Here is a 25,514-nt window from a genome sequence, read left to right on the forward strand (position 1 = left end):
GCATTATGTTTTAAAAAGAGGTTGTACAATATGAAACAAGTGTATGAGATAGTGCTTAAACACATCTTACTATATCATATGGGACTAAATATTTCCCAATTCAGAACATTTATGCATCAAAATTCCCAGTTTTGAGGGTATTGGCTATGTTCCCAAAAGAGGAAGAAAAAAACCTGGGCTCCCCGACACGTAAATGTCTGCATTGTACACAGTTGAAATCTAGGCAACAGATATTTAATTTTAATCAATAAACATCAATCACAATCAAATTTAGATAAGAAATTATATTGGCTTTACCATTTTCTAAAGTTTCTGAAATCAAAAGTAGGTTGTTAGAATGTCTGTTCGTGGTGTCAAACTGATTTTTCATGAACTTTTATATCAGAAACTGTTAAATGCTGATAGACTGTCTTTGCATCATCTTTGTTTGTCAAACATATTCTTTAAACTGGAGATTTGGGCAATGTTCATGAAAGTGTATCAGTATCCAGACATAAAATTTTGGATATCTGGATTTTGACCAATAAAAAATTTGGGGCGGGTGAGGATAAGAATCTAAAAATTCTGTTGCCTTATGTGAGATAGCTTTTCACATGTTTTTCAGTGAAGTGTTGAAATGTTAGACAGAAATGTATCTGAGAATTTCACATTGAAATGTATGAAAGATATTTTTACTGTAGGTGAAAAATATTAAATATACTGTTTTTGGTTAAAATCTTTGAAAACAAGACATAAAAAGAAAATTAGCTAGTTTTACATATGAAATGAAAAAGAATACCAGATGATATTGCATTTTATTTGTGGCTACACCATTCTTGCAAATGTTACATCTTGTGTTCTCTGTGTGAAAGCTACTTTGATTATGCACTGAAACAAACATTATAAAATGGAGAATTTTCTGTTAAAACCGTGATCTGCTCTGTTCTTAGGTATATAGCCAGTAAAGAATGTTCTTTATAGATAGAAACTTATAAGGTAATGAAATGAGAAAAAAAAATTAAAGGACAGATGTAAGAGTTGAAAAATTTCTTGGTAACTGACTGAATTCCATTTTCAGTCCAAGTTTGAAATATCTTTTTTATCTTGCAGGGTCCTTTTACCTGTGTAAGACAATACAGAATGTATTTGGTAATACAAGAAAGTTCAAAATTCAGTGGTTAGACCTAGCGGAGCCTCCAGATGTGTACAAGTTGGACTTTGCTGATACCACAGATGCTGATTGTATACTTACAAATGTGAAGATGGACAGAGTGGCCAGGGACACATACAGGTGATTGTTGCATAGATAAAGATGTCAGCCCTGCTTTATGCTTAATTGATATGATGGAAAACGTAACAGTTAATTATAAGAGAATCTCTAGGTTCTAATAGTTGTGCACATGTATTTAAGTTTCATATGATTTAAATGTAATGTCTATATTACTAGTACACAAAATTGTATATTTAATCCAGTACATAGTACAAGAAAGTATTGTAGGTAAGAATAAGTGGGCTTCAGAATACAGGAATTTTCTTTCTTTATAGTATACGTTCTTTTGTACACTTTCTTTTCATTTCTCAAGGCCTGGTCCTGTTAAATAACGAAGTATTATATTGAAAATGGACATTTTAAGACATTAGAAAGTAGATTTTCAGCATGGTCATTTAAACTGAAGCCCAGGCTTGTTTCTCACATTGTAGACAAGTGGTGTGAACAAAATTTTTGATGTGATATTAACAAAAAAACTTTAATATATATATGTTTTACAGGTTGCCAATAAAAGAGCAGACAAGAGTGGAAGAGATACTTCATAGAGCACTGAAGAAAGAACGAGGAGAACCTATAGAGGAACTCATCCTAATTCCCTCGGAGTCCGAGGATGACGAGGAGGATGCAGGTATTCTACATAAAATTTTGTTTGAACTTTTTCATTTTGTATATAGGTCATACTAAACCAATGTCTTATTTTATTGGTCTACATTAGAAGAAAGTTGGCAGGCACGGTTTTCCTACGTACCATTGACAGCTTACCTGTTTCAGTAGGACTACCTTTATGACAAATAAAAATGATAAAATTTGATAGAAAATTTTCTGTTGAATGTAAAGTATTTTTCTACGGATCTGGATTTTTTTAAAAAAAGGAAAAAATGACTTAGCATGGAATATATTTATCTCACTTTAGATGTGCAGTATTGATGCCTTTATTATAACAGCACTGCATTGAATGCTGCTGGATTGTGGGCTTTGGATCAGTGACTGACTTCACTGACTTGCATGTAGAGTCACTTTCCTCTCATCTCTGTTGGCTTGAGCCCTGCTCAGTTCAACCTGTAAGGAAGTGTGGAACGGTGTTGGGTCTACCTAGGTGCCTGCCAAGTGAATGAATAATGCTCAGATTGGCACTTGGGGTTTTCTTCCACATCGGAATAAAAGCTGGAAAGTTGCCTATGACCTGAATTGTATCAGTGTGATATAACACATAATAAGAATTTTTTTATGGACTATGTTTACAGATTGGGGAGAGCAGTCACCAAAGAAGTCAAAGGCAAAGAAATCAGTATCTACTCCAAAAGGTAACACATAATCTAAGGATGCAAATTACTATATGGATGGTGCATCATTCCAGGCATTGGAATTTTCTGAGATGCACTTTGGTGTCTCCTACCTAACTGGTTCTTCCCAGGAAAGTTGACTGTGCATGTATCTTTTGCTGTAAACCAGGGTGTCTGTTGAAGAAGAATTAGGCTAAGTTAGGAGAACATGACTGTATCTACACGATTAATCCTCTCTGTTCTTGGAGTTTTCTCTCATTCTGTCTCTCAGGTCAGATCACTCAGTGTCTGTACTGGTAGAGGAGGAATGTGGCCCTCTGAGTGGCAGCTTTTGTCTGTAAAGCATCTTTAAATGTGTTTGTCCTGAAAAGAACTCTATATTACTCTGGTAGAATAACAATAACTGGGTAATTCGGAAATGCATGACAATGTGATTTCATAGATCTTGTTCACCATGCCTCTCTATCAATAAAATGTATACACTTATAGGCAGATTTTATATGGAAATCTTTAGTTTCAAATGACCAGCCAGCTGGAGTATTTCAGTGGACTTTTAAGTACTGTTAAATCATTTACTGGTATGTGATGTCCTGGCCAATTAAATTATAACTCTTATAGTAAAGCAATTCTCACTATAAAATAATTATTCAAAACTTAATAAGAGAAATTACAAATTTGTTTATTCAATGATTATGATCTTTTTATCAAAACTAACAAAATAAAAACGAAAAAAAAGATAATTGCTGGATTTTATTAGAAATTAAGGAAGTGTTCAGTTGCATTTTTAATATATAAAGAAGGTATATAGACAGAAGGATGTTATAAAAATATATTAAAATGCTTAATTCCTCTTGCGTTGTCTAAATAATGTTAACTTTCTTTTATGTATAATAAAATCCAGCAATAAAGATATATCATTGTTCAAAATACACACTAATTTATTACTTCTAAAAGCTATGTGCCTGAATGCATTTTTTATATTTTTGATAATAAAAAACAGCAATAATGGGTTGTAATTGTTAAAAAACTTACTTTATTAAAAATATGACAAAACACTGTTGTATCTTATCACTTTGTTTATTTAGCCCTAATTCAATCAAGCTTTCTAAACTCGTTATAAAGGTGAGAACTGATTTGCTATAAAGGTGAGAAATATCACCTGCAATTTATTTACTGCACAGTAGCTATACAGTAGCTTATTATGATAAACAGAAGCAAGTCTACCAATGGTCCCGACTTATGTATTGGCCCTTACCGCCAATACGCAGACCTTATCATCTCCATAGGCCACATACCAGGCATACCAGAATCAGTGTCTTTAAAACAGCTTTTTTATGGGGATATGAATGTATAAAAGATAAAAATGAAAGGGAATTTTATCTGTTCATCAGGAATTGAATTCATGGATTAGTGCAATTATGAATTCCACAAAAATTTCTTGCCACTGACATGTTATAAATTTTGCGGTCAATTATTTTGAAGTCTTAGGTATTCAGCGTATTTGTTCATGATCATTAATGGGCTCTTGCAAATACTTTCAGAGAAAAAAGGAAAGCAAACAAAGCCAGAGAAAGGTTTGTATTTCTGCTTTTGTTGCATATTTTTTTCATTCCGTTTGCCTGCCAGTGGTCTTGAATATGACACTTATCTGTGTCAAATTCGTTTACAGATACTGGAGACTTTTTAAACCTTTTTTTTAGCGGGTAAGGTACGGAACTATGAATTAAGAGGTCACAAGTTTGATCCCAAAGCCAGCATTGTTCCTGAGTACAGTTTTACAGAGTGTTTTATCGGAAGTCAGTTGATATCTAATTTTCAGGTTTTGTAGGGAAGATGACTGTTAAAAACTGAAAAAAAAATTATGGGAACTGACCTTCATTACCTAACTGCAATGTATTTGTAAACCTTTAAAAAATAGTTCTGGTCAGAAAACTTTTTTCCAAAGTCAAGAGTATTGTTGTGATATACAGAACTGCTTGTTCAAAAGGCTACATATTTATAAACTTTGATTATATAGGAAAAAAGAACTCGCCACAGAAGAAGGAGAAGACAGAAAAGAAGAAGGGTCCTGACAGAAATCTCCATCCCAATCCCAAGATCAAGGTTCTGGATAAAGAGCCGTTCTTTGAAACAAGGTTTGATACTATTTGTTCATACTGGTATTAAAGGGAAAAGGGTCTTCCTCCAACATCAGAAGTTGGAAAGTTGTCTTGTGACCAATAGTTTGTGGTGTGGCATTAAATCCAACAAAGTAAAGTTAAAGTAAAAATGCAACTATTAAATCAATATGTGATGCTTTTTGACAAATAGTTATTCCAAAGATGAGTGTTGCAACAGTTTAATATATTTACATGAAATGTTTCTTGTTACCAAAAGTATAGGTATATTTGAGTTTCGACACTATTCTCCTACTTATTTTCTGAAACATTCCACTGGTTTCTTGTGTAAACATCAATTTAGATTTAGTGCATGTGGCAGTGCTTTTACCTTTTTAGCTCGACTATTCGAAGAATAAGTAGAGCTATCCTACTCACCACAGCATAGGTCGGCGTCGGCGTCACACCTTGGTTAAGTTTTTCATACCAGTCCACTTTTTGACAAAGTCTTTTGAGATAAAGCTTTGAAACTTTCAACACTTGTTTACCATCACCATGTCCAGTTGTAGGCAAGAGTACATAACTCTATCAAGGATTTTGTCTGAATTACGGCCCCTTTTAACTTAGAAATCTTGGTTAAGTTTTTCGTACCAGGTCACATTTTGTGTAAAGTGTTTGAGATATGGCTTTGAAACTTTTATCACTTGTTTATTATAACAGTCTCTATCTGTAGGCAAGAGTACATAACTCTGTCAACTATTTTGACTGAATTATGGCCCTTTTTGGACTTGGAAATTGGTACAATTTGTGTACAAGTCCATGTTTTGTCAAAACTATTTAACATGTGGCTTTGAAAGTTTGCACAATTGTTCATCATCATGATTTATATCTGTAGGCAAGAGTACATAACTCTGTCAACTATTTTGGCTTAATTATGGCCCTTTTTTGACTTGGAAATTGGTTCAGTTTTCGTACAAGTCCATATTTTGTCAACACTATTTGACATGTGGCTTTGAAACTTTGAACACTTGTTTATCATCATGATTTCCATCTGTAGGCAAGAGTACATAACTCTGTCAGCTATTTTGGCTGAATTATGGCCCTTTTTGGACTTGGAACTTGGTTTAGTTTTCATACAAGTCAACGTTTTGTCAAAGCTATTTGACGTGTGGCTTTGAAACTTTCAACTCTTGTTTATCATCATGATTTTGATCTGTAGGCAAGAGTACATAACTCTGTCAACTATTTTGGCTAAATTATGACCCTTTTTGGACTTGGAAATCAGTGAAGTTTTTCGTACCAGTCTATATTATGCCTAACCTGTTTGTCATATGGCTTTGAAACTTTAACCACTTGTTTACCTTCATAGTCTTCTTATCTAGGACAAGGACTTGAGTTGAGCTCAGTTATGGCCCTTTTCTGGACATAGAAATTATTAGTTAGGTTTCGCATACCATTCAATATTTTGTCTATCAACTGTTTGATATATGGCTTTGACACTTTATAGTGCAAAACTTATCCAAATCCGCAAATGCAGGTACATTGTTTGTCTTATCAGTTCCATTTTTTTTTTGTCTGAAAATCTCGGGTAATATTTTGAACCTATACTTATATCAATGCTTCGAATAGTCGAGCGCGCTGTCAACAGACAGCTCTTGTTCTATCACCATGTTGGCAATGAAATAAAAAGGCTGCACTCATGTATACACATTTAATGCTGATCACTTGATGCTTGCAAGGTGCACACTGAACAGAATATAGGGGCCTCAGTGGTTAAGGTCGCTGACTTCAAATCACTTGCCCCTCGTCAATGTGGGTTCGAGCCTTACTCTGAGCGTTGAATTCTTCATGTGAGGAAGCCATCCAACTGGCTTACGGAAGGTAGGTGGTTCTACCCAGGTGAATGCACGGAGGGGCACCTAGGGTCTTCCTCCACCATCAAAGCCGGAAAGTCGCCATACGACCTAATTATGTCGGTGTGGGGTTAAACATAACAAAATAAATAAATGTTGATGTTGCACTTCCAACAAAAAGGAAAAAAACTGAACAGATTAATCTTTAAACTACATATTTGTTACTGATTGAAGTTTGAAAGAATAGTTTAGTAAGATGGGTAAGTACTAATGTAGTTTTAATGAAATTTTCAGTATATTGATTTGAAATTTGAACTGATTTTTTCTTTGTTTTCAGGGAAAAGAATGAATTTGTATCAAAGTCAAATCAAGGAAAACTTGCTATTCGTGCTGTTCTCCTCAATGATAAGAAACTTCTGAAGTCGCTCATTGAGGATAAAGAGTGCGTCTACAAGGTAAAACATTTAGTAGGCAATATACTATAGATTAAAATAATTACACCTTTGTGATGGACTATAACACCTGTTTATAAGACATTTTGATATATTAACCAGTAATGTGTTCATGGTTAATGTTTAGTGATAGTCTCAGAAATGAAAAAGATATTTTAATGAAGTACACACACAATTGTAAAACTATTTTTTGGCAATTTGAAGTATTTTGAATAAATTTGTAAGATTTTAATCCATGACACTTACTTTGGAAGGTTTAGAAACTATGTTTGCATTTAGAATTTAGTGATATACTGGAAAAAAATTTTTGTCTTACAAATGTTTTCATACAGATTTATTATTAAGCAAATAGAAAAAAACAAACAGTAGATAGTAATAATTCAGTAATTAAGGTAGTGGACACAACAGAAAGCAATAGATTTCCTCCTGATTGAAAGATGCATTATGCAGCATATTTCGCATGCAGAGCCAAGCGCTTATGAATTACATTATCGACCAAAGAAATCCGAAGTAGCACATAAAAGTACGTAACTGTATGGGGAGTGCCGATTGTCAATACTGGTGTTATTACTTTATTACTGTAAAATCATTTAATCTCTTTGGCATGAAATGTTGAGGTTCTGCTGAAAATGCCTGTTCTGTAGGATACAATTTCATGGATATGAACTTAACATGGTTCGCACAGGTCCTTGAAAGTCCTTGAATTTGATCCCAAGTCCTTGATTTTTTTCTTCCAAAAAATCCCCTGAAAAGTACTTGAATTTTGAATAAAAGGTGGAAAAGTCCTTAAATTTTGCTAAAAACGGGGGTGCAATCGTATTGTAGGGGAAAAATACAAAAAATAAATAATAAATAAATCAAAACGAGCGAAAAACGGTGTAAAATAAAAATACATGCACACCCACGGAGGGAACGCTAGTTGAAACCGTTTCGGTACGGAAGTTCAGTACGGAATAGCGATTTTCACAACGTTAAAATATTATGCGCAAGGTCATTGTAGTGTGACTTATCAACAACAATGAGTGGCCCCTCCAAAAAAATGTACTTTCGCCAGTAAATGGCTTACACAGGATGATTGAGTCGGCTAAACGCTGTCAAGCGTTTGACGAGTCCTTGCTATCGCACGATTTCTCATTCTTAAATGGCCTCACAACACAGCGAAGTGATGTAGTTCCATTAGATTGTCTCTAATTTCAAAGAGTTCATTGATCGAATGAAGTTCATTTATATCAATCCTATTTGCTATGACCAATATACGATGTAATCTGTCATATTTATGACTTGTAATTGTGCAATACTCGAATAAAGCCACGTATTTTCTTCCGCGGTAACTCATTAAGCATAAACACGCATAACGATTCTGCGGGATTTGGTAATCGTTTGCGCATATGATTATGGTGACGAATTTTATGCCCTTTTGTCACAAAATAGCAAATATGATGTTCACAAATTCAAATAAAAACTGCATATTAACTTATTAGCCAAATTATCCATTTGTTATCCTGTCCGTTTCAAAAAATAATCTTTAAAATCATTGCGTAAATAACAAATTTATTGCGCTGTGCATTTTATGAATTGCGCAGACTTACAAAGCTTGCGTAACATCCAGCGAAAGACAAAATATAGTTCCAGAACATACTGCTAGTATTTTATTGAGTGGGTACCTCGGAAAGCATTTGAATGTCTCTTATCAAAGAGTTAACCACATCGATGAAATTTAATTATGACAGCTTCATTTTAAATGACCCGAATAAGATATGTGCAGTACGTTAATTCTTCCGCGAGACTTCGCGGATGAATCCTAACTACATTCTGGACACTTGTCGGCGAACACGCGTGACCTGTTTATAACAACGCTTATGTAAATTTATTTTTATTACACCTACATATAATCTATATCAGACTCATATTCTAGTCCTGAGGCATGATCTGAAAGTAAAAAGATGAAGTGACAGTCATACTTTGGATATTGTAATACTAGAAAGAATCTAGGTAATATTTAGAAATTGAAACAGAAAATTTTCAGTTAAAATCGCACCAAAGGCTGTATCAAGGGTCTACATATTCAAAAATTTCTTGTGGTAATACCCCAAACCCTTCTTGCAGGAGGGGGTATCCTCCCACACCCTTCCCCCATATTGCCACTTTACAGTTTGATACATTTGCCCTTTTACCACCTGCCGCAATGCCCATTTCAAAATCTGACTGCAATTTAAAGCGGAAAGAAACTCCCCTCCCCACACCCACCCTGCTGCCGACCACGTAAAAATGGCTCAAACATTTTTTCTGCCCAGTCTGGGCCTGTCTGTCTACATGAATCAAAATGGATAATTGAAAGTGGATGGACTTCGGGATAACAGACATGATTTTTAAGGGGTTAACAAGTCTGAAATAGAATAAATGATAGTTTTAACTAAAAAAGAACTGCATTTATTAATATCGGTTACACTATATATTGACACTCAGCAACATTTACATACATGTATCTCTAAACGCAAAAGTAAGTATACTTTAAATTGACATCACTTAAAATATGATTGAACAATACCTAACATATGACAAGGCTATCGCCAGGCCCATTATAATATCTGTAAAATATCAGTTCTTTCGTCCATCCGTTACAAATTGTATGTGGCAATCCGCGCTGTAAAATTTTAATATTATAAATTGTCATATTCAAATTTTATCATGTGCGAATATATACCAGCCGATAATTGCCTCTTTTGGCAATGCCGGAGGCAAATGTTTACTGGAAAATATATAAAGTCATGGGCAGTATCTTAGTGTCAGCTGTCAAATTGTAGTTTGTACTTTCAACATTTTTATTTCTGCGAACCACTCTTCAATTTTAGAGAAATATATTGGGTTTAAATACTTGTATAATGTCAATCAAAGTTTTACTAGGCATCGACCGAATGTTCATTTCAATTATTGTAACAAAATCTCTCTTTAGTTGGGGAAAAAAACTAAAAACAAACTGAAACTGGTAGACTATACTGTCAGTACATCCATCATTAGCCGACTCAGGCCCTTCAGGCCTTTGATTATTCATTGTGGTTAAAGGAGTTTAAGTCGGACAAGCATAAGTGTACTTTGTGTGATAAGGCAAATGCTATGAGACGAGTGGCGAAAGAAAAACAAGAAGAAGAGAAGTCCCTTGAAGACAAATTGAAAGCTAGTCTTGAGAACTTGAAAGACTTATAAGGAACATGTACTAGTATGTATACAGGCAAATATAGCGCATAAAAGGTAATCCCATGGAAGATCTCATAAAGGAAAATAAAACTGTTCTGTAACTTTTCTTCTATCATAATGCCTTATGAAGAGCCTAAATGGTTTTGTAATTTAAGATTTAAAGCGATTAAAATAGTCCTTGAAAATCGATAAAAAATCCTTGAAAAGTCCTTGAATTTTTTTTGCCAAGTCCTGTATGAACGAACCATGCTTAAGATGAAAGGCATGGGATTTTCTTTGTTTGGTATTTAATTTTGTGGCAACGGTATCCATAAAAAACTAGTCCACACCAAATTTGAATGATTTTAAGGTATTTGTAATTAGTGTAAAGGTTTTAATTATAGGTGCTGTAAATTTGTTAAAAGTAAAGAGCTTTTATTTCTTCCATTTATACAGGATTGATCTGATAGTTCTGTTGAAGTGGAGTTGTATAATCCTTGCCCTTACTGTTAAAAGATATTTTGTTAAATGATTCACATTTTCTCAGACATACAGCAGAGGCACTAGGGATTATTCGTTGATGATCGCAATTTTTAGCTCACCTGAGCGCGAAGTGCTCAAGGTGAGCTTTTGTGATCGCCCTGTCGTTCGTCCGTCCGTCGTCAATAATGTGACTGTTAACACTTTAGAGGTCACAATTTTGGCCCAATCTTAATGAAACTTGGTCAGAATGTTACCCTCAATAAAATCTTGGACGAGTTCGATATTGGGTCATCTGGGGTCAAAAACTAGGTCACCAGGTCAAATCAAAGGAAAAACTTGTTAACACTCTGGAGGTCACAATTTTGGTCCAATCTTAAATAAACTTGGTCAGAATGTTACTCTCAATGAAATCTTGGACGAGTTCGATATTGGATTATCTGGGGTCAAAAACTAGGTCACCAGGTCAGACCTAAGGAAAAGCTTCTTAACACTCTAGGGGCACATTCATGACTATATCTTCATGAAACTTTGCCAGAATGTTAATCTTGATGATCTTTAGATCTAGTTCGAATCAGGGTCATGTAGGGTCAAAAATTAGGTCACCAGGTCGAATCAGAGGAAAAGCTTGTTAACACCATAGAGGCCATATTTATGACTGTATCTTGATGAAACTTAGTCAGAATGTTAACTTTGATCATCTTTAGGTCAAGTTCGAATCTGAGTCATGTGGGGTCAAAAACTAGGTCACCAGGTCAGATCAAAGGAAAAGCTTGTTAACGCTCTAGAGGCCACATGACCATATCTTAATGAAACTTGGTCAGAATGGTAATCTTGATGGTCTTTAGGCCAAGTTGGAATCTTGGTCAGATGGGGTCAAAAACTAGGTCACCAGGTCAAATCAAAGGAAAAACTAGTTAACACACTGTAAGTCACATTTATGACCATATCTTAATGAAACTTGGTCAGAATGGTAATCTTGATGATCTTTAGGTCAAGTTCAAATCTGGGTCATGTGGGGGTCAAAAACAAGGTCACCAGGTCAAATCAAAGAAAAGCTTGTTAACACTCTAGAGACCTAATTTTAAGTTTGAAACTCATGGGAATTGATCAGAATGTTTGTCTTGATGACATCTAGGTCAGGTTCGAATCTTGGGTCATAGAGCAGAATTCATATTAGTTTTAAGTAGCTTGTTTTCCAATCCATTCGATTAAAAATTTGTTTGATTGTACTATTTTGATTGATGTATGTCTTTTTATCAAACGTTAATTTAAATATAGTACTCATGTTTGTATATACAATTTGTGGAAATAAATACAGTTTAAACCAATCTTGGTCATGTGGGGTCAAAAGCTAGGTCACCAGGTCAAATCAAAGGTTAAACTTGTTAACGGTCTAGATGTCAAATTTATGACTGTACCTTCATGAAACTTGGTCAGAATGGTAATCTTGATGATCTTTAGTTTTTATGAAACTTGGTCAGAATGTTAATCTTAACGATCATAAGGTCAAGTTCCCAGCTGGGTCAGGTGGGGTCAAAAACTAGGTCACCAGGTCAAATCAAAAGTAAAGCTTGTTGACAATCTAGAAGCCACATTTATGATTGTATCTTAATAAAACTTGGTCAGAATGTTAGTCTTGATGATCTTTAGGTCAAGTTCAATTCTGGGTCATGTGGGGTCAAAAACTAGGCCAGATTAAAGAAAAAGCTAGTAAACACTCTAGAGGTCACATTTATAACCATATCTTAATGAAACTTTGAATGTTAATTTTGATGATCTTTTGGCCAGTAGGTCAAATGAGCAATACAGGGCCTTCATACTTGTCATGATAACAGTTAACACACTACAAATTATCTTGTAGCTTGATGAGATGAGGTCTGTAGAAGTCAGCAAAAATGCTCTGCATTATGCTATAGAGAAGGGAGACCATGAAGCCATGAAAATGCTGATCAAGGATTTCTTCGGGAAAGAAAATGAACGAATCAAGAACGGCACACCACAGTCTGTACTGATACAGAGCAGTGATAAAGGAACGTAAGTATATCTATGTTCTAGTCTTCTTACCAGTTATCTCTCCTTGCAGTAGAGACCTGCCATCATAATTATGGTTAATCAATTTTTTCACCTAATGACTTTGTGAATTTAGTGGGATGTTTGCAGATGTGTTTTTTAGAGTTGATCAGTAATAGTTTGATTGTTTTGGCTTCATTTCTCCTCTAAAACAGTAAGACAAGAGTTGGGTTGTTGATGTTTACCCTGAGAATAGAATTGTCAGTCTTAAAATTTTATAAGTTGGCACTACAGACTGTCAGACATATTAGTATGGTGTTTCATGTGTCTGAATGTACTAGATTTGAATGCTATCAAAGAGTGTGTTGGTCAAAGTTACTTTATCAGTTTTGTACTTTTAGTGACTAACTCCTCATATGCAAAAAGTGCTGGTGACGGCCTCATATTTTCAGCACAAAAGTTCATGTTTTTGACAAAAGCAACTTTTCCATGGCAGATATGAATTAAGGATTTCATATGTTTGTGAGAGGATAAACAGGAATTTTATCTGTTCTTCAAGATCGAATTACTATGATGGATACAACCTTGAAATCTGTGAATATTTTGTCCCACATAAAAAATTCCATGGATAAAGTTTATAATGTGAAATCATATCATTTTGTGGATATAAATTTTCATGGTTTTGCCCAAAATTGCTATTTTGTTGTGATTTGAATTTGTGAATTTTCCACTTATCAAGATCAAAGAATGGGAACTTTTTGCTTTTGTGACTGCTTGATGTGCGTCGTCCATCGTGCGTAGTGCGTCGTCCGTCAACAATTTCTAAAAAAATCTTCTTGAAAACCACTGGGCAGAACTACACCAAACTTCACAGGAATGATTCTTGGGTGGCCCCCTTTCAAAATTATTCAAAGAATTGAATTCCATGCAGAACTCTGGCTGCCATGGCAACAGAAAGGAAAAACTTTAAAAATCTTCTTGTCCAAAACCACAGGGCCTAGGGCTTTGGTATCTGGTGTGTAGCATCATCTAGTGGTCCTCTACCAAAATTGTTCAAATTAACCCCCTAGGGTCAAATATGGCCCCGCCCTGGGGGTCACATGGTTTATATAGACTTATATAGGGAAAACTTTGAAAATCTTCTTGTACAAAACCACATGGCCTAGGGCTTTGATATTTGGTATGTAGCATCATCTAGTGGTCCTCTATCAAGATTATTCAAATTATCCCCCTAGGGTCCAATATGGCCCTGCCCCCGGGGTCACATGGTTTATATAGACTTATATAGGGAAAACTTTGAAAATCTTCTTGTACAAAACCACATGGCCTAGGGCTTTGATATTTGGTATGTAGCATCATCTAGTGGTCCTCTACCAAGATTATTCAAATTATCCCCCTAGGATCAAATATGGCCCCACCCCGGGGGTCCCGAGTTTTACATAGACTTATATAGGAAAAAAAGTTTAAAAATCTTCTTGTCTGAAACCACAACACTTAGACCTTTGATATTTGGTTTGTAGCATTGTCTTATGGTCCTCAACCAAAATTGTTCAAATTGTACCCCTTGGGTGAAAAGAGATTGCGCCCTGGTGGTCCCATGTTTTATATAGACTTGTGTAGGAAAAAGCTTTAAAAATCTTCTTGTCTGAAACCATAAGACCTAGGCTTTTGATATTTGGTATGATGCATTGTCTAGTAGTCCTCTACCAAAACTTTTCAAATTATGCCCCTGGGGTTAAAAGAGGCCCCCGCCCTGGGGTCACTTAGTTATTATGTGAGTTATATAGGAAAAATACTTCAAAAATCATCTGATCCTATTTCCAAGACTGTTTAATTTTAATTACCTGATGACCCCAAGTAATATGATGTGACCTTGACCTACTGACCTACTATCTTGTTAGCTCGCCTAAGGTGAGCTTTTGTGATCGCGCAGCGTCTGTCGTCCGTGCGTGCGTAAACTTTTCCTTGTGACATCTCTAGAGGTCACAGTTTTCATGGGATCTTTATGAAAATGGGTCAGAATGTTCATCTTGGTAAATTTTAGGTCAAGTTCGAAACTGGGTCACGTGCGGCCAAAAACTAGGTCAGTAGGTCTAAAAATAGAAAAACCTTGTGACCACTCTAGAGGCCATAATTTTCAATGGACCTTCATGAAAGTTGGTCAGAATGTTCACCTTGATGATATCTAGGTCAAGTTCGAATCTGGGTCACATGCGGCCAATAACTAGGTCAGTAGGTATAAAAATAGAAAAACCTTGTGACCACTCTAAGAGGCCATAATTTTCAATGGATCTCCATGAAAGTTGGTCAGATTGTTCACCTTGATGATATCTAGGTCAAGTTCGCATCTGGGTCACGTGCGGTCAATAACTAGATCAGTAGGTCTAAAAATAGAAAAACCTTGTGACCACTCTAAGAGGCCATAATTTTCAATGGATCTTCATGAAAGTTGGTCAGAATGTTCACCTTGATGATATCTAGGTCATTTTCGAAACTGGGTCACGTGCTGCCAATAACTAGGTCAGTAGGTCTAAAAATAGAAAAACCTTGTGACCGCTCTAGAGGCCATAATTTTCAATGGATCTTCATTAAAGTTGGTCAGAATGTTCACCTTGATGATATCTAGGTCAAGTTTGAATCTGGGTCACGTGCGGCCAATAACTAGGTCAGTAGGTCTAAAAATAGAAAAACCTTGTGACCACTCTAGAGGCCATAATTTTCAATGGATCTTCATGAAAGTTGGTCAGAATGTTTACCTTGATGATATCTAGGTCAAGTTCGAATCTGGGTCATGTGCGGCCAATAACTAGGTCAGTAGGTCTAAAAATAGAAAAACCTTCTGACCACTCTAGAGGCCATAATTTTCAATAGATCTTCATGAAAGTTGGTCAGTATGTTCACCTTGATGATATCTAAGTCAAGTTTGAAACTGGGTCACGTGCGGCCAATAACTAGGTCAGTAGGTATAAAAATAGAAAAACCTTGTGACCACTCTAGAGGCCATAATTTTCAATGGATCTTATGAAAGTTGGTCAGAATGTTCACCTTGATGATATCTAGGTCAAGTTCGAATCTGGGTCACGTGCGGCTAATAACTAGGTCAGTAGGTCTAAAAATAGAAAAACCTTGTGACCACTCTAGAGGCCATAATTTTCAATGGATCTTCATGAAAGTTGGTAAGAACCTTGATGATATCTAGGTCAAGTTCGAATCTGGGTCACGTGCGGCCAATAACTAGGTCAGTAAGTCTAAAAATAGAAAAACCTTGTGACCACTCTAGAGGCCATAATTTGCAATGGATCTTCATGAAAGTTGGTCAGAATGTTCACCTTGATGATATCTAGGTCAGGTTAATTGATTCTGGGTCACATGCGGCTAATAACTAGGTCAGTAGGTCTAAAAATAGAAAAACCTTGTGACCTCTCTAGAGGCCATATTTTTCAATGGATCTTCATGAAAATTTGTCAGAATGTTCACCTTGATGATATCTAGATCAAGTTCGAAACTTGGTCACCTGCGATCAAAAACTAGGTCAGTAGGTCAAAAAATAGAAAAACCTTGTTACCTCATTAATTGATAGATATGTTTTAAACTTATAAATAAGTATTCCTCATCATCACCCACATCAAATTGCACAAGGGCCATAACTCTTGCATCAATATTTCATGAATTATAAAGATTTCAATACTGATAAAATTGGTTAAAATAAGCAACTAAACTCAGGTGAGCGATACAGGGCCATCATGGCCCTCTTGTTTTTTAAGATACAGCCTTGAATTTTTGATGACATGCACAGTTTTGCACACAGATTGTAAAACTGAATTTCATTGACCATGAATGTGACCTATTGACTTTCTTAATATTTTATCATCAGTTTGACATTTGAAACATGTAGCTCATATTACTCAGGTGAGCGATCCAGGGTCATCATGACCCTCTTGTTTATTCATTGGGATTTAAATTAGTTTTTTGGCACCATTGCGAAATCCGCAAAAAAATAGTCACCCACGAATATTAACGATTTCATAGTATTTGTATGTGAAGATTGGAGATCTTGTAAAGAAAAACAAATTCTACTCTGTTTCAGATATAATCCAAGGTCTTTGGGCGGTCTTGGTGCTATTCGTGCAATATCTCAGAGTCGGGGCAGCAAGCAGGGAAATGATGCATTCATCATGGTAAGATCGTGGCTGTATTAATATAGCAGATTGGAGATTGATTATAAACATGATGTTTAAATTAAGAATCCTTCGGTAAAATTAAGAACGTAACTTTTTTTGCATGACTTGTTAACAAGAAAACTAAGTTTTTGAAGTCTTTGATATCTTGTATACATTCTAAAAGCTTTATTGAGAATAGAATGTTACTTTTTGAATATGGTAGTATTTTGATTAGCTGTTGGTAGTGAGCATTTTTGTAGTGATTTCCAGTCTTGTTCTTGGACAGGCATCTTTGAGATAAATATCTTTCGATAAAAAATTGTGTTTAAAACAGCTTAAATCTCTCAGTTCCCTGTTACAGTACTCTATAAGTGGTAAATTTTGTGACAAGGAAATGTTTGAGTTTTTTTTTTGCAAATGGGAAATAATCTCATGACACCAAGGTTACACCAAACACTACCATGAAATATGATCGTGGTCAAATGATAAATGTTTCAAACTTGGAATCACATCAGATTCAAAACCTTAGTTTGGGTATAGAATTCTTTCACGTGAGAAGGCCATCCAACTGGTTAATGGAAACGTCAGTGGCTCTACAGAGGTGCCTGCCCATGCCTGAAATACTACTCGGAGGGTCACCTGGAGTCCTCCAGCATCAAAAGATGAGCAGCGCCATGAGAAAATCAGTATAGTGGCTTTGCGACCAGCATGGATCCATGCTGTTCACTAATAGTTTCTTTAATTGCAATAGGCTTTGAAAGCGAACAGCATCGATCCTGACCAGACTGCGTGGGTGTGCAGGCTTGTCTGGATCTATGCTGGTCGTAAAGCCACTATGTTGATTTTCTCATGGGGCGGCTCAGATGGAAAGTCGCCAAATGATTTATAACAGAGTTGATGTGATGTTAACCCAACAGAACAAATGAAATAGGATCATCGACTTAGATTTTTCATACGCTTGAATTAAACAGGTTAAACATTTTGTCAACTACAAATAATGTGATGTAACAACAGAGGAAGTAATTACCTGATGGCAGTGTGTGATCTCAATCAATTATTGATAATTATTTGACTATATTCTCAAACATTTCCGCAAGCAAAACGTCTACTTTTTGTATTTAGGGAATTTTTCTTGAAGCTAAATTATTCACTTATAAGGTAGGTTTTAAAGTTGAAAACTCATCTTGAGTATATTTTCAAGTGTTTCTCTATTTTAGGATCAAAACCAGGATCCACATGATCTGGAAGATTACATGGAAGATGCTTTGAAGCTTGGAGTAAGCAAAGAGACCCTGAAAGTTCTGGCAAATGCCCTACCAGACCACTCCAGTGATTGCATGGTATAGTGAAAATTCCTTTCTTAGTAATATGTAGGGTACTTCGTTAACCAGAGCCTGATCAGGTTCCAGACATGTATATGTATCTCTGTGTGAGAAGTACACATGTAAGTCAGCAGTAAGGTTGGCCAGGCACTCTACCGCTCTTTGCTATTGTTGCCACAGAATGTTGAATTATGAGTTTAAATTGGCATGAATTACACAGATATGACTGCGTAAAGGAAGTTTTGGCAAAAGTAGTGACCTTTATCTTTGGAGCCTTTGGGTTGGTAAGCTGATAGCTGTATAATAAAGTATATTTTGACAATATAATTATAATATTAATCAGTTAGCTGATTGTTTGTATTCTTGTATTCCAGATGCAGCGGTCTATCAGTAACTTATACCAGGCAGTGTTGTGTGGAAACCGCAAGTTGGCAGGTTATCTTGTGGAGGAAGGACTGAAGGATAGCTTCAGTGGATTTGGATACCTTCATAAAGATGTAAGACAGTATAAGATTAAAATTCAAAGAATGATAAGAACAGTTTCGAGAATTTCTAAAATTTTGTGGAAGAGTCAATCCTTGAAGTAACATCCCAATGAACAGATAAAATTCCAATTCATTTATCTTTAAGTTGAAATTGACAAATTTATATTGTCCCCACGAAATGGCCATTTTGTCCAAAATCGCAGAATTTCTTGCTGAATTAAATAATTTCACACGGAGTCTCTAGAATCAATTGATTATTAATGTCTCCCACCACACAGTGGTGTGGGAGACATATTGATTTACTCCAATCTGTATGTGTGTGTGTGTGTCTGTCTGTCTCACAAAGCTTGTCCGCACTCTAAGTCGAACATTTCTCATCCGATCTTCACCAAACTTCAACAAAATGTGTCTGCCAGTAAGTGCTCGGCCAAGTTCGATAACTAGCCAAATCGGCCTAGGCACTTCGGAATTATGGCCCTTGAATTACCAAAAATGGATCCATTCGTCTAGACCATCCAGAGAAACTAGTCATTTTTCATTGGGCAGCACTGTCACAAAGCTTGTCCGCACTCAGTCGAACATTTCTCATCGGATCTTCACCAAACTTGAACAAAATGTGTTTGACCATAAGACCTCGGCCAAGTTCAATAACTAGCCAAATCCGCTTAGGCACTTTCGAATTATGGCCCTTGAATTACTGATTGGATCCATTCGTCTAGACCATCCAGAGAAACTAGTCATTTTTATGCCCCCGAAGGGAGGCATATAGTTTTTAGCTCATCTGATTTTTTGAAAAAAAATGATGAGTTATTGTCATCACTTGAGCGGTTGTCGGCGTTGGCGTCGGCGTCGGCGTTGCCTGGTTAAGTTTTATGTTTAGGTCAGCTTTTCTCCTAAACTATCAAAGCTATTGCTTTGAAACTTGGAATACTTGTTCACCATCATAAGCTGACCCTGTATAGCAAGAAACATAACTCCATCTTGCTTTTTGCAAGATTTATGGCCCCTTTTGTACTTAGAAAATATCAGATTTCTTGGTTAAGTTTTATGTTTAGGTCAACTTTTCTCCCAAACTGTCAAAGCTATTGCTTTGAAACTTGGAATACTTGTTCACCATCATAAGCTGACCCTGTACACCAAGAAACATAACTCCATCTTGCTTTTTGCAAGATTTATTGCCCCTTTTTGACTTAGAAAATCAGTTTTCTTGGTTAAGTTTTATGTTTAGGTCAGCTTTTATCCTAAACTATCAAAGCTATTGCTTTAAAACTTGCAACACTTGTTCACCATCATAAGTTGACCCTGTACAGCAAGAAACATAACTCCATCCTGCTTTTTGCAAGATTTATGGCCCCTTTTGGACTTAGAAAATATGAGATTTCTTGGTTAAGTTTTATGTTTAGGTCAACTTTTTCTCTTAAACTATCAAAGCTATTGCTTTGAAACTTGCAACACTTGTTCACCATCATAAGCTGACCCTGTACAGCAAGCAGCGTAACTCCATCCTGATTTTTGCAATAATTATTGCCCCTTTTGGACTTAGAAAATCATTTTCTTGGTTGAGTATTATGTTTAAGTCAACTTTTCTCATAAACTATCAAAGCTATTGCTTTAAAACTTGCAACAGTTTTTCACCATCAAAAGTGGACACTGTACATCAAGAAACATAACTCTATCCTGCTTTTTGCAAGAATGATGGCCCTTTTTAGACTTAGAAAATCATGGGTAGGACAATATTTCTATTACACAAAAAAAATCAGATGAGCGTCAGCACCCGCAAGGCGGTGCTCTTGTTGAACCGTCTGTCTGTCAGTCTGTCCGCATTTTTCGTGTCCGGTCCATATCTTTGTCATCCATGGATGGATTTTCAAATAACTTGGCATGAATGTGTACCACAGTAAGACGACGTGTCACGCGCAAGACCCAGGTCCGTAGCTCAAAGGTCAAGGTCACACTTAGACATTAAGTGATAGTGCATTGATGGGCATGTCCGGTCCATATCTTTGTCATCGATGGATGGATTTTCAAATAACTTGGCATGAAGGTGTACCACAGTAAGACGACGTGTCACGCACAAGACTAAGGTCCGTAGCTCAAAGGTCAAGGTCACACTTAGACATTAAGGGATAGTGCATTGATGGGCGTGTCCGGTCCATATCTTTGTCATTCATGCATGGATTTTAAAATAACTACCCATGAATGTGTGACACAGTAAGACGACGTGTCGCGCGCAAGACCCAGCTCCGTAGGTCAAAGGTCCTAAACTCTAACATCAGCCATAACTATTCATTTAAAGTGCCATTGGGGGCATGTGTCATCCTATGGAGACAGCTCTTGTTCATTGGGCAGTTGTGGGAGACATGCGCTTTTCTCAAAGCATCTCTAGTTGTCACAGTAATAGGTGTGTTATTAGCAAGCTTTGACATGTAATAAATACATTGTTTATTTACAGGTACTACTGTTTGATAAGGAAGAATTGAGACAAACCATTCTGGCAGCTTCTGTAAAGAAGAAACCATGGGATAATAAATCTGTAAGCTTTTCCCATTATACTCCACTTTTAATAAAAAAAAATGAACATTGTCCTTTCCCATCATGGAAGTAGTCCGTTTAAGGTTTCAAAAACATGATATTGTGTCCCTGAAAAGAGGTGACAAAGTAAGTCTGGACTGTTTTCATCAATTTGGGAATGGGCTGATGTCCAGACTATTTGGAAAAAATATATTGAGGTGGCATAATGGGGAAAAATGGAAAAACTTGATAATTTGGAAGGGTGGCTGAGTGGTTACGGTAGCTAACTTGAAATCACTTAATTCTAACTGTTGTGGGTTCCAAATCTCATCTGGTGTGTAGAGTTCTTTCATCTGAGTAAGATGTCCAGTCAGTGTTTCTACCCAAGTGACCACCTGTAATGATTTGAGGCATGGAGGTGCACCTGGGATCTTCTTCCACCACAAATAGTTGGAAAGTAGCCATATGACCTGTAATTGTGTAGTTGTGACATTAATCACAACAAAAAAGATAATTTGAAAGAGAACCATTCAAAATAAGGTAGAAAATAATATTACTTGAACCTAAATTACGTAAGGCTAACTGATTTTTCCATAGAGAATGACAATGTTCTTGTTCATTCCAAAAGTGTTTCCTAACAAATGATTTCTGAAAATTAGGGTTTGGCTTTGGGAGAAAAGCATTTTTCACACATTTTATGAAGTAAGGTTTGAATGTTAAAACCCAAAAGGAAAGATACATTGTACAGTCTTGTTTTGTTTTTCAGATCACACCCCTCCATTGTGCAGCCATTAACCCAAATGTTGCATACTTAAAACGCTTGCTTACTGTAGAACCAAATATCAATTTAGAAGATCGTGAACATAGAAGACCTATACACTTTGCTGCAGTATGTGAAGGAGTTGGCCCTCTTGAATTCTTGTTAGAAAGGTAAAGAATTTCAAGCTACATGTATATACCTTAATCGTACAAGTATAGGTCACATTCGTGTATAAGACGCAGTGGAAAAATATCTACAGATTTCTGGAAAAATGCTCCCAGCCATGCGTTGGTCGCAGAAAAAAAGGAATCTCAAGAACATGTAAATTTGTAAGGAAACCCGTAATTTTAACAAAGTTTTGAAAACGACTTAAAATCACGAGGTGAGAGACTACTAAATTGACAGTTTCATTATAGAATGAGATTCAATCGAAAACACAGGTATTTAAAGTTTTGTCCAAACTACCTCAAACTTCTCAACACCTTTTCGATCTCATCACCTTCTCAGACATCTCCTAATTATCAACTCGTGTGTGTGTGTGCGGCAACTTGTAATTACGGTTGGTTTGATGTACTTGCAAAATGTGTGAAAACACCCAACTTGGGCAAGTTTTACACAGGTTTTGCTAAAAGTTTAATGATGAGTTATAGTTATGCGTTTTAAAATATATTTTAATGAAAAACAGCATTTCTTTAAAGCTTTTGCGGAAGCTCTTAATTTTACATTTGATACAAAATTTATTTAAGACGCCGGGTCAGGATACCAGCTTTTACCTATGCCCGAGTCATAGGTAGCTACTTCTCTTGAATTCTCTTCAATGTAAAGGTACGCGATGTAAACAAAGACCGATTTTTCTTAATTTCTTGAGCCAGGGAAAAAATGTGGTCTTGTCCTATACCAATGTATAGGTTGCATCGGTCCTTCCTGACCACAGTCTCGGTAAAAAAAAAAGGTGCGATCTATACTCGTACGATTAGGGTAACTCAGATTTTCAACATGTATACAACTCAGATTTTTATGCCCCCCTTCGAAGAAGTGGGGTATATTGTTTTGCAGATGTCGGTCGGTCGGTCTGTCGGTCGGTCGGTCGGAATGTAGATCAATCAGTTTCCGGATGATAACTCAAGAATGCTTGGGCCTGGGATCATGAAAGTTGATAGGGAGGTTGGTCATCACCAGCAGATGACCCCTATTGATTTTGAGGTCTGTATGTCAAAGGTCAAGGTCACAGTGACCCTGAATAATAAAACGGTTTCCGGATGATAACTCAAGAACGCTTGGGCCTAGGATCATGAAAGTTGATAGGGAGGTTGATCATGACCAGCAGATGACCCCTATTGATTTTGAGGTCAATATGTTAAAGGTCAAGGTCACAGTGACCCTGAACAGTTTAACGGTTTCCGGATGATAACTCAAGAATGCATAGGACTAGGGTCACGAAAGTTGATAGGGAGGTTGGTCATGACCAGCAGATGACCCCTATTGATTTCGAGGTCAGTATGTCAAAGGTCAAGGTCACATTGACCAGGAACAGTAAAATGGTTTCCGGGCAATAACTCAAGAATGCTTGGGCCTAGTGTCAGGAAAATTGATAATTAGGTTGGTCATGATCAGCAGATGACCCCTATTGATTTTGAGGTCATTAGGTCAAAGGTCAAGGTCACATTGGCCAGGAACAGTTAAAATGGTTTCTGATCTTCTTGTCTAAAACCACAGAGCCTAGGGCTTTGATATTTAGTGTGAAGCATCATCTAGTAGTCCTCTACCAAGATGATTCAAATTGGGGTCTAATATGGCCCCGCCCCAGGGGTCACATGGTTTATATAGACTTATATAGGGAAAAACTTTGAAAAACCTCTTGTCCAAGACCACAGGGCCTAGGGCTTTGATATTTGTTTGTGACATCATCTAGTGGACTTCTACTAAGACTGTTCAAATTATCCCCCTAGGGTCAAATATGGCCCCGCCCCGGGGGTCACATGGTTTACATAGACTTATATAGGGATAAACTTTGAAAATCTTCTTCTTCAAACCACAAAGACTAGGGCTTTGATATTTGTAATGTAGCATCATCTAGTGATTCTCTACCAAGTTTGTTCAAATTATCCCCCTAGGGTCAAATATGGCCCCGCCCTGGGGGTCACATGGTTCATATAGACTTATATAGGGAAAAGTTTTTAAAGTCTTCTTGTCAATAACCTACAACATTTAAATTTTGACCACATGTATGGTTTTGAGTTGCAAGATGAACCTTGACATGAGTTGACCTTGACCTTCACCTAGTGACCTACTTTCACATTTCTGTAGCTACAGCCTTCAAATTTGGACCACATGCATAGTTTTGTGCACTGAAAAAAATTTTGACCTGGACATTGACCTAGTGACCTACTTTCATGTTTTTGAAGGTACAGGCTTCAAATTTGGACCACATGCATAGTTTTGTGTCAGATTAAACCAGAATGGTAGAACTTTTGTTTACAGTGAGGATATAATTTCTGTTCCTTGAGCAATTACTAAATGCATCAAGGGGGGCATTTCGTGTTCGACGAGCTCTTGTAGTATTGGAATGTAAATGCTAGCAAGGTCAGCTATTTGAATTTGTTCCAGCATTTGTAAGCATATGTATTACTATAACTGGTTTCATAGCCCAGCATCATGCTGTGGGAAGACTGTCAGCTCTGCTGATTCACACTGTCTGTTTTGTTGATTCAGAGGTGCAAGTCCACTAGAAGTTGACACAAGAGGTATGACACCACTACACTATGCTTGTTCTGCTGGTCGACCCAGGAATGTTGATATTCTGCTCAAGAAAGCGAAGGATGGTAAAGCAGTCTTTTTTTTCTACAGTATAATTAGACAGTATAATTAGACAGACTGTATGAAAGAAAAAAAATCACATGGCTTTTCAGGATTGTCGGTTGTAAAACTTTTGGAGAACAAATTCATGGATGCTGTGTAATATTTACAGTGCAAAGTTAATCCTTTAAATGAAAACATGTACAGCTATTGCATTCCAGTGCAGTTAAAATCTATTGACACCTAATACAAAACATCCTAGAATCTACAACGCTCGATTGACCATGTTTTGTTTATGTTACATTATTTATGTGATGCATTCATTTTATCGGACATTTCCTATGGAAACAATGCACTATTATTGACTTTTAGAAAGTTTGCTGTTCCAACTGCCGTTATTGTTTGATTTTATTTCATATGATTTTTAACTCAAAAAGTATGTGACATTGAAATTAAACAATACGAAATAAAATGAAAAAAAAAAAGATATGAAAGTTGACTTGAATGATTTCCATAAGGGCATAAAATATATGGTTGTGTGCAGTGTATGTGTGAAGGCCTTCAATCTCCATACACTATGAAGATACCCATGCATTCAACACACAAATGGAAACTGCTAAACCATGTCATATTCTAAATTTTCTTTTTGCTGGGTCATAATTAGTTTCAGACTTTAAATTAGGTGAATATGGTCTCATGGTTTCATGATAAGTTTTCACTGTTTGAAAATTTGGTTGTTGTTCGGAGGGAGTTGTTGTAGAGAGGTAAAATAAAGAACAATAAGCATATTTTGGAGTCGGTAGCAAGTGTTGTTGCAAGGAGGGAATTGTTGTTCAGAGGGCAGCTGTAGAGAGGGAGCACTGTAAACCAAAATAATAAG

At 36.4% G+C, this 25,514-nt stretch overlaps 1 protein-coding gene across 1 annotated transcript in view; it reads left to right on the forward strand.

Moving 5' to 3' along the window:
* LOC123535187 (poly [ADP-ribose] polymerase tankyrase-like) overlaps positions 1-25,514 on the forward strand; it is a 95,117-nt gene that overhangs the window by 8,095 nt on the left and 61,508 nt on the right. The window contains exons 4-16 of the mRNA XM_045317750.2: positions 1,090-1,270; positions 1,750-1,877; positions 2,494-2,553; positions 4,074-4,106; positions 4,550-4,667; positions 6,819-6,936; positions 12,452-12,624; positions 16,688-16,778; positions 17,978-18,100; positions 18,457-18,579; positions 21,020-21,100; positions 21,845-22,008; positions 24,551-24,660. Of these exons, the coding sequence (XP_045173685.2) occupies positions 1,090-1,270; positions 1,750-1,877; positions 2,494-2,553; positions 4,074-4,106; positions 4,550-4,667; positions 6,819-6,936; positions 12,452-12,624; positions 16,688-16,778; positions 17,978-18,100; positions 18,457-18,579; positions 21,020-21,100; positions 21,845-22,008; positions 24,551-24,660 (1,503 nt within the window). The remainder of the gene's footprint in view (positions 1-1,089; positions 1,271-1,749; positions 1,878-2,493; positions 2,554-4,073; positions 4,107-4,549; positions 4,668-6,818; positions 6,937-12,451; positions 12,625-16,687; positions 16,779-17,977; positions 18,101-18,456; positions 18,580-21,019; positions 21,101-21,844; positions 22,009-24,550; positions 24,661-25,514) is intronic.

This window comes from Mercenaria mercenaria, chromosome 1 (assembly GCF_021730395.1).
Source record: "Mercenaria mercenaria strain notata chromosome 1, MADL_Memer_1, whole genome shotgun sequence".
Lineage (NCBI taxonomy): Eukaryota > Metazoa > Mollusca > Bivalvia > Venerida > Veneridae > Mercenaria > Mercenaria mercenaria.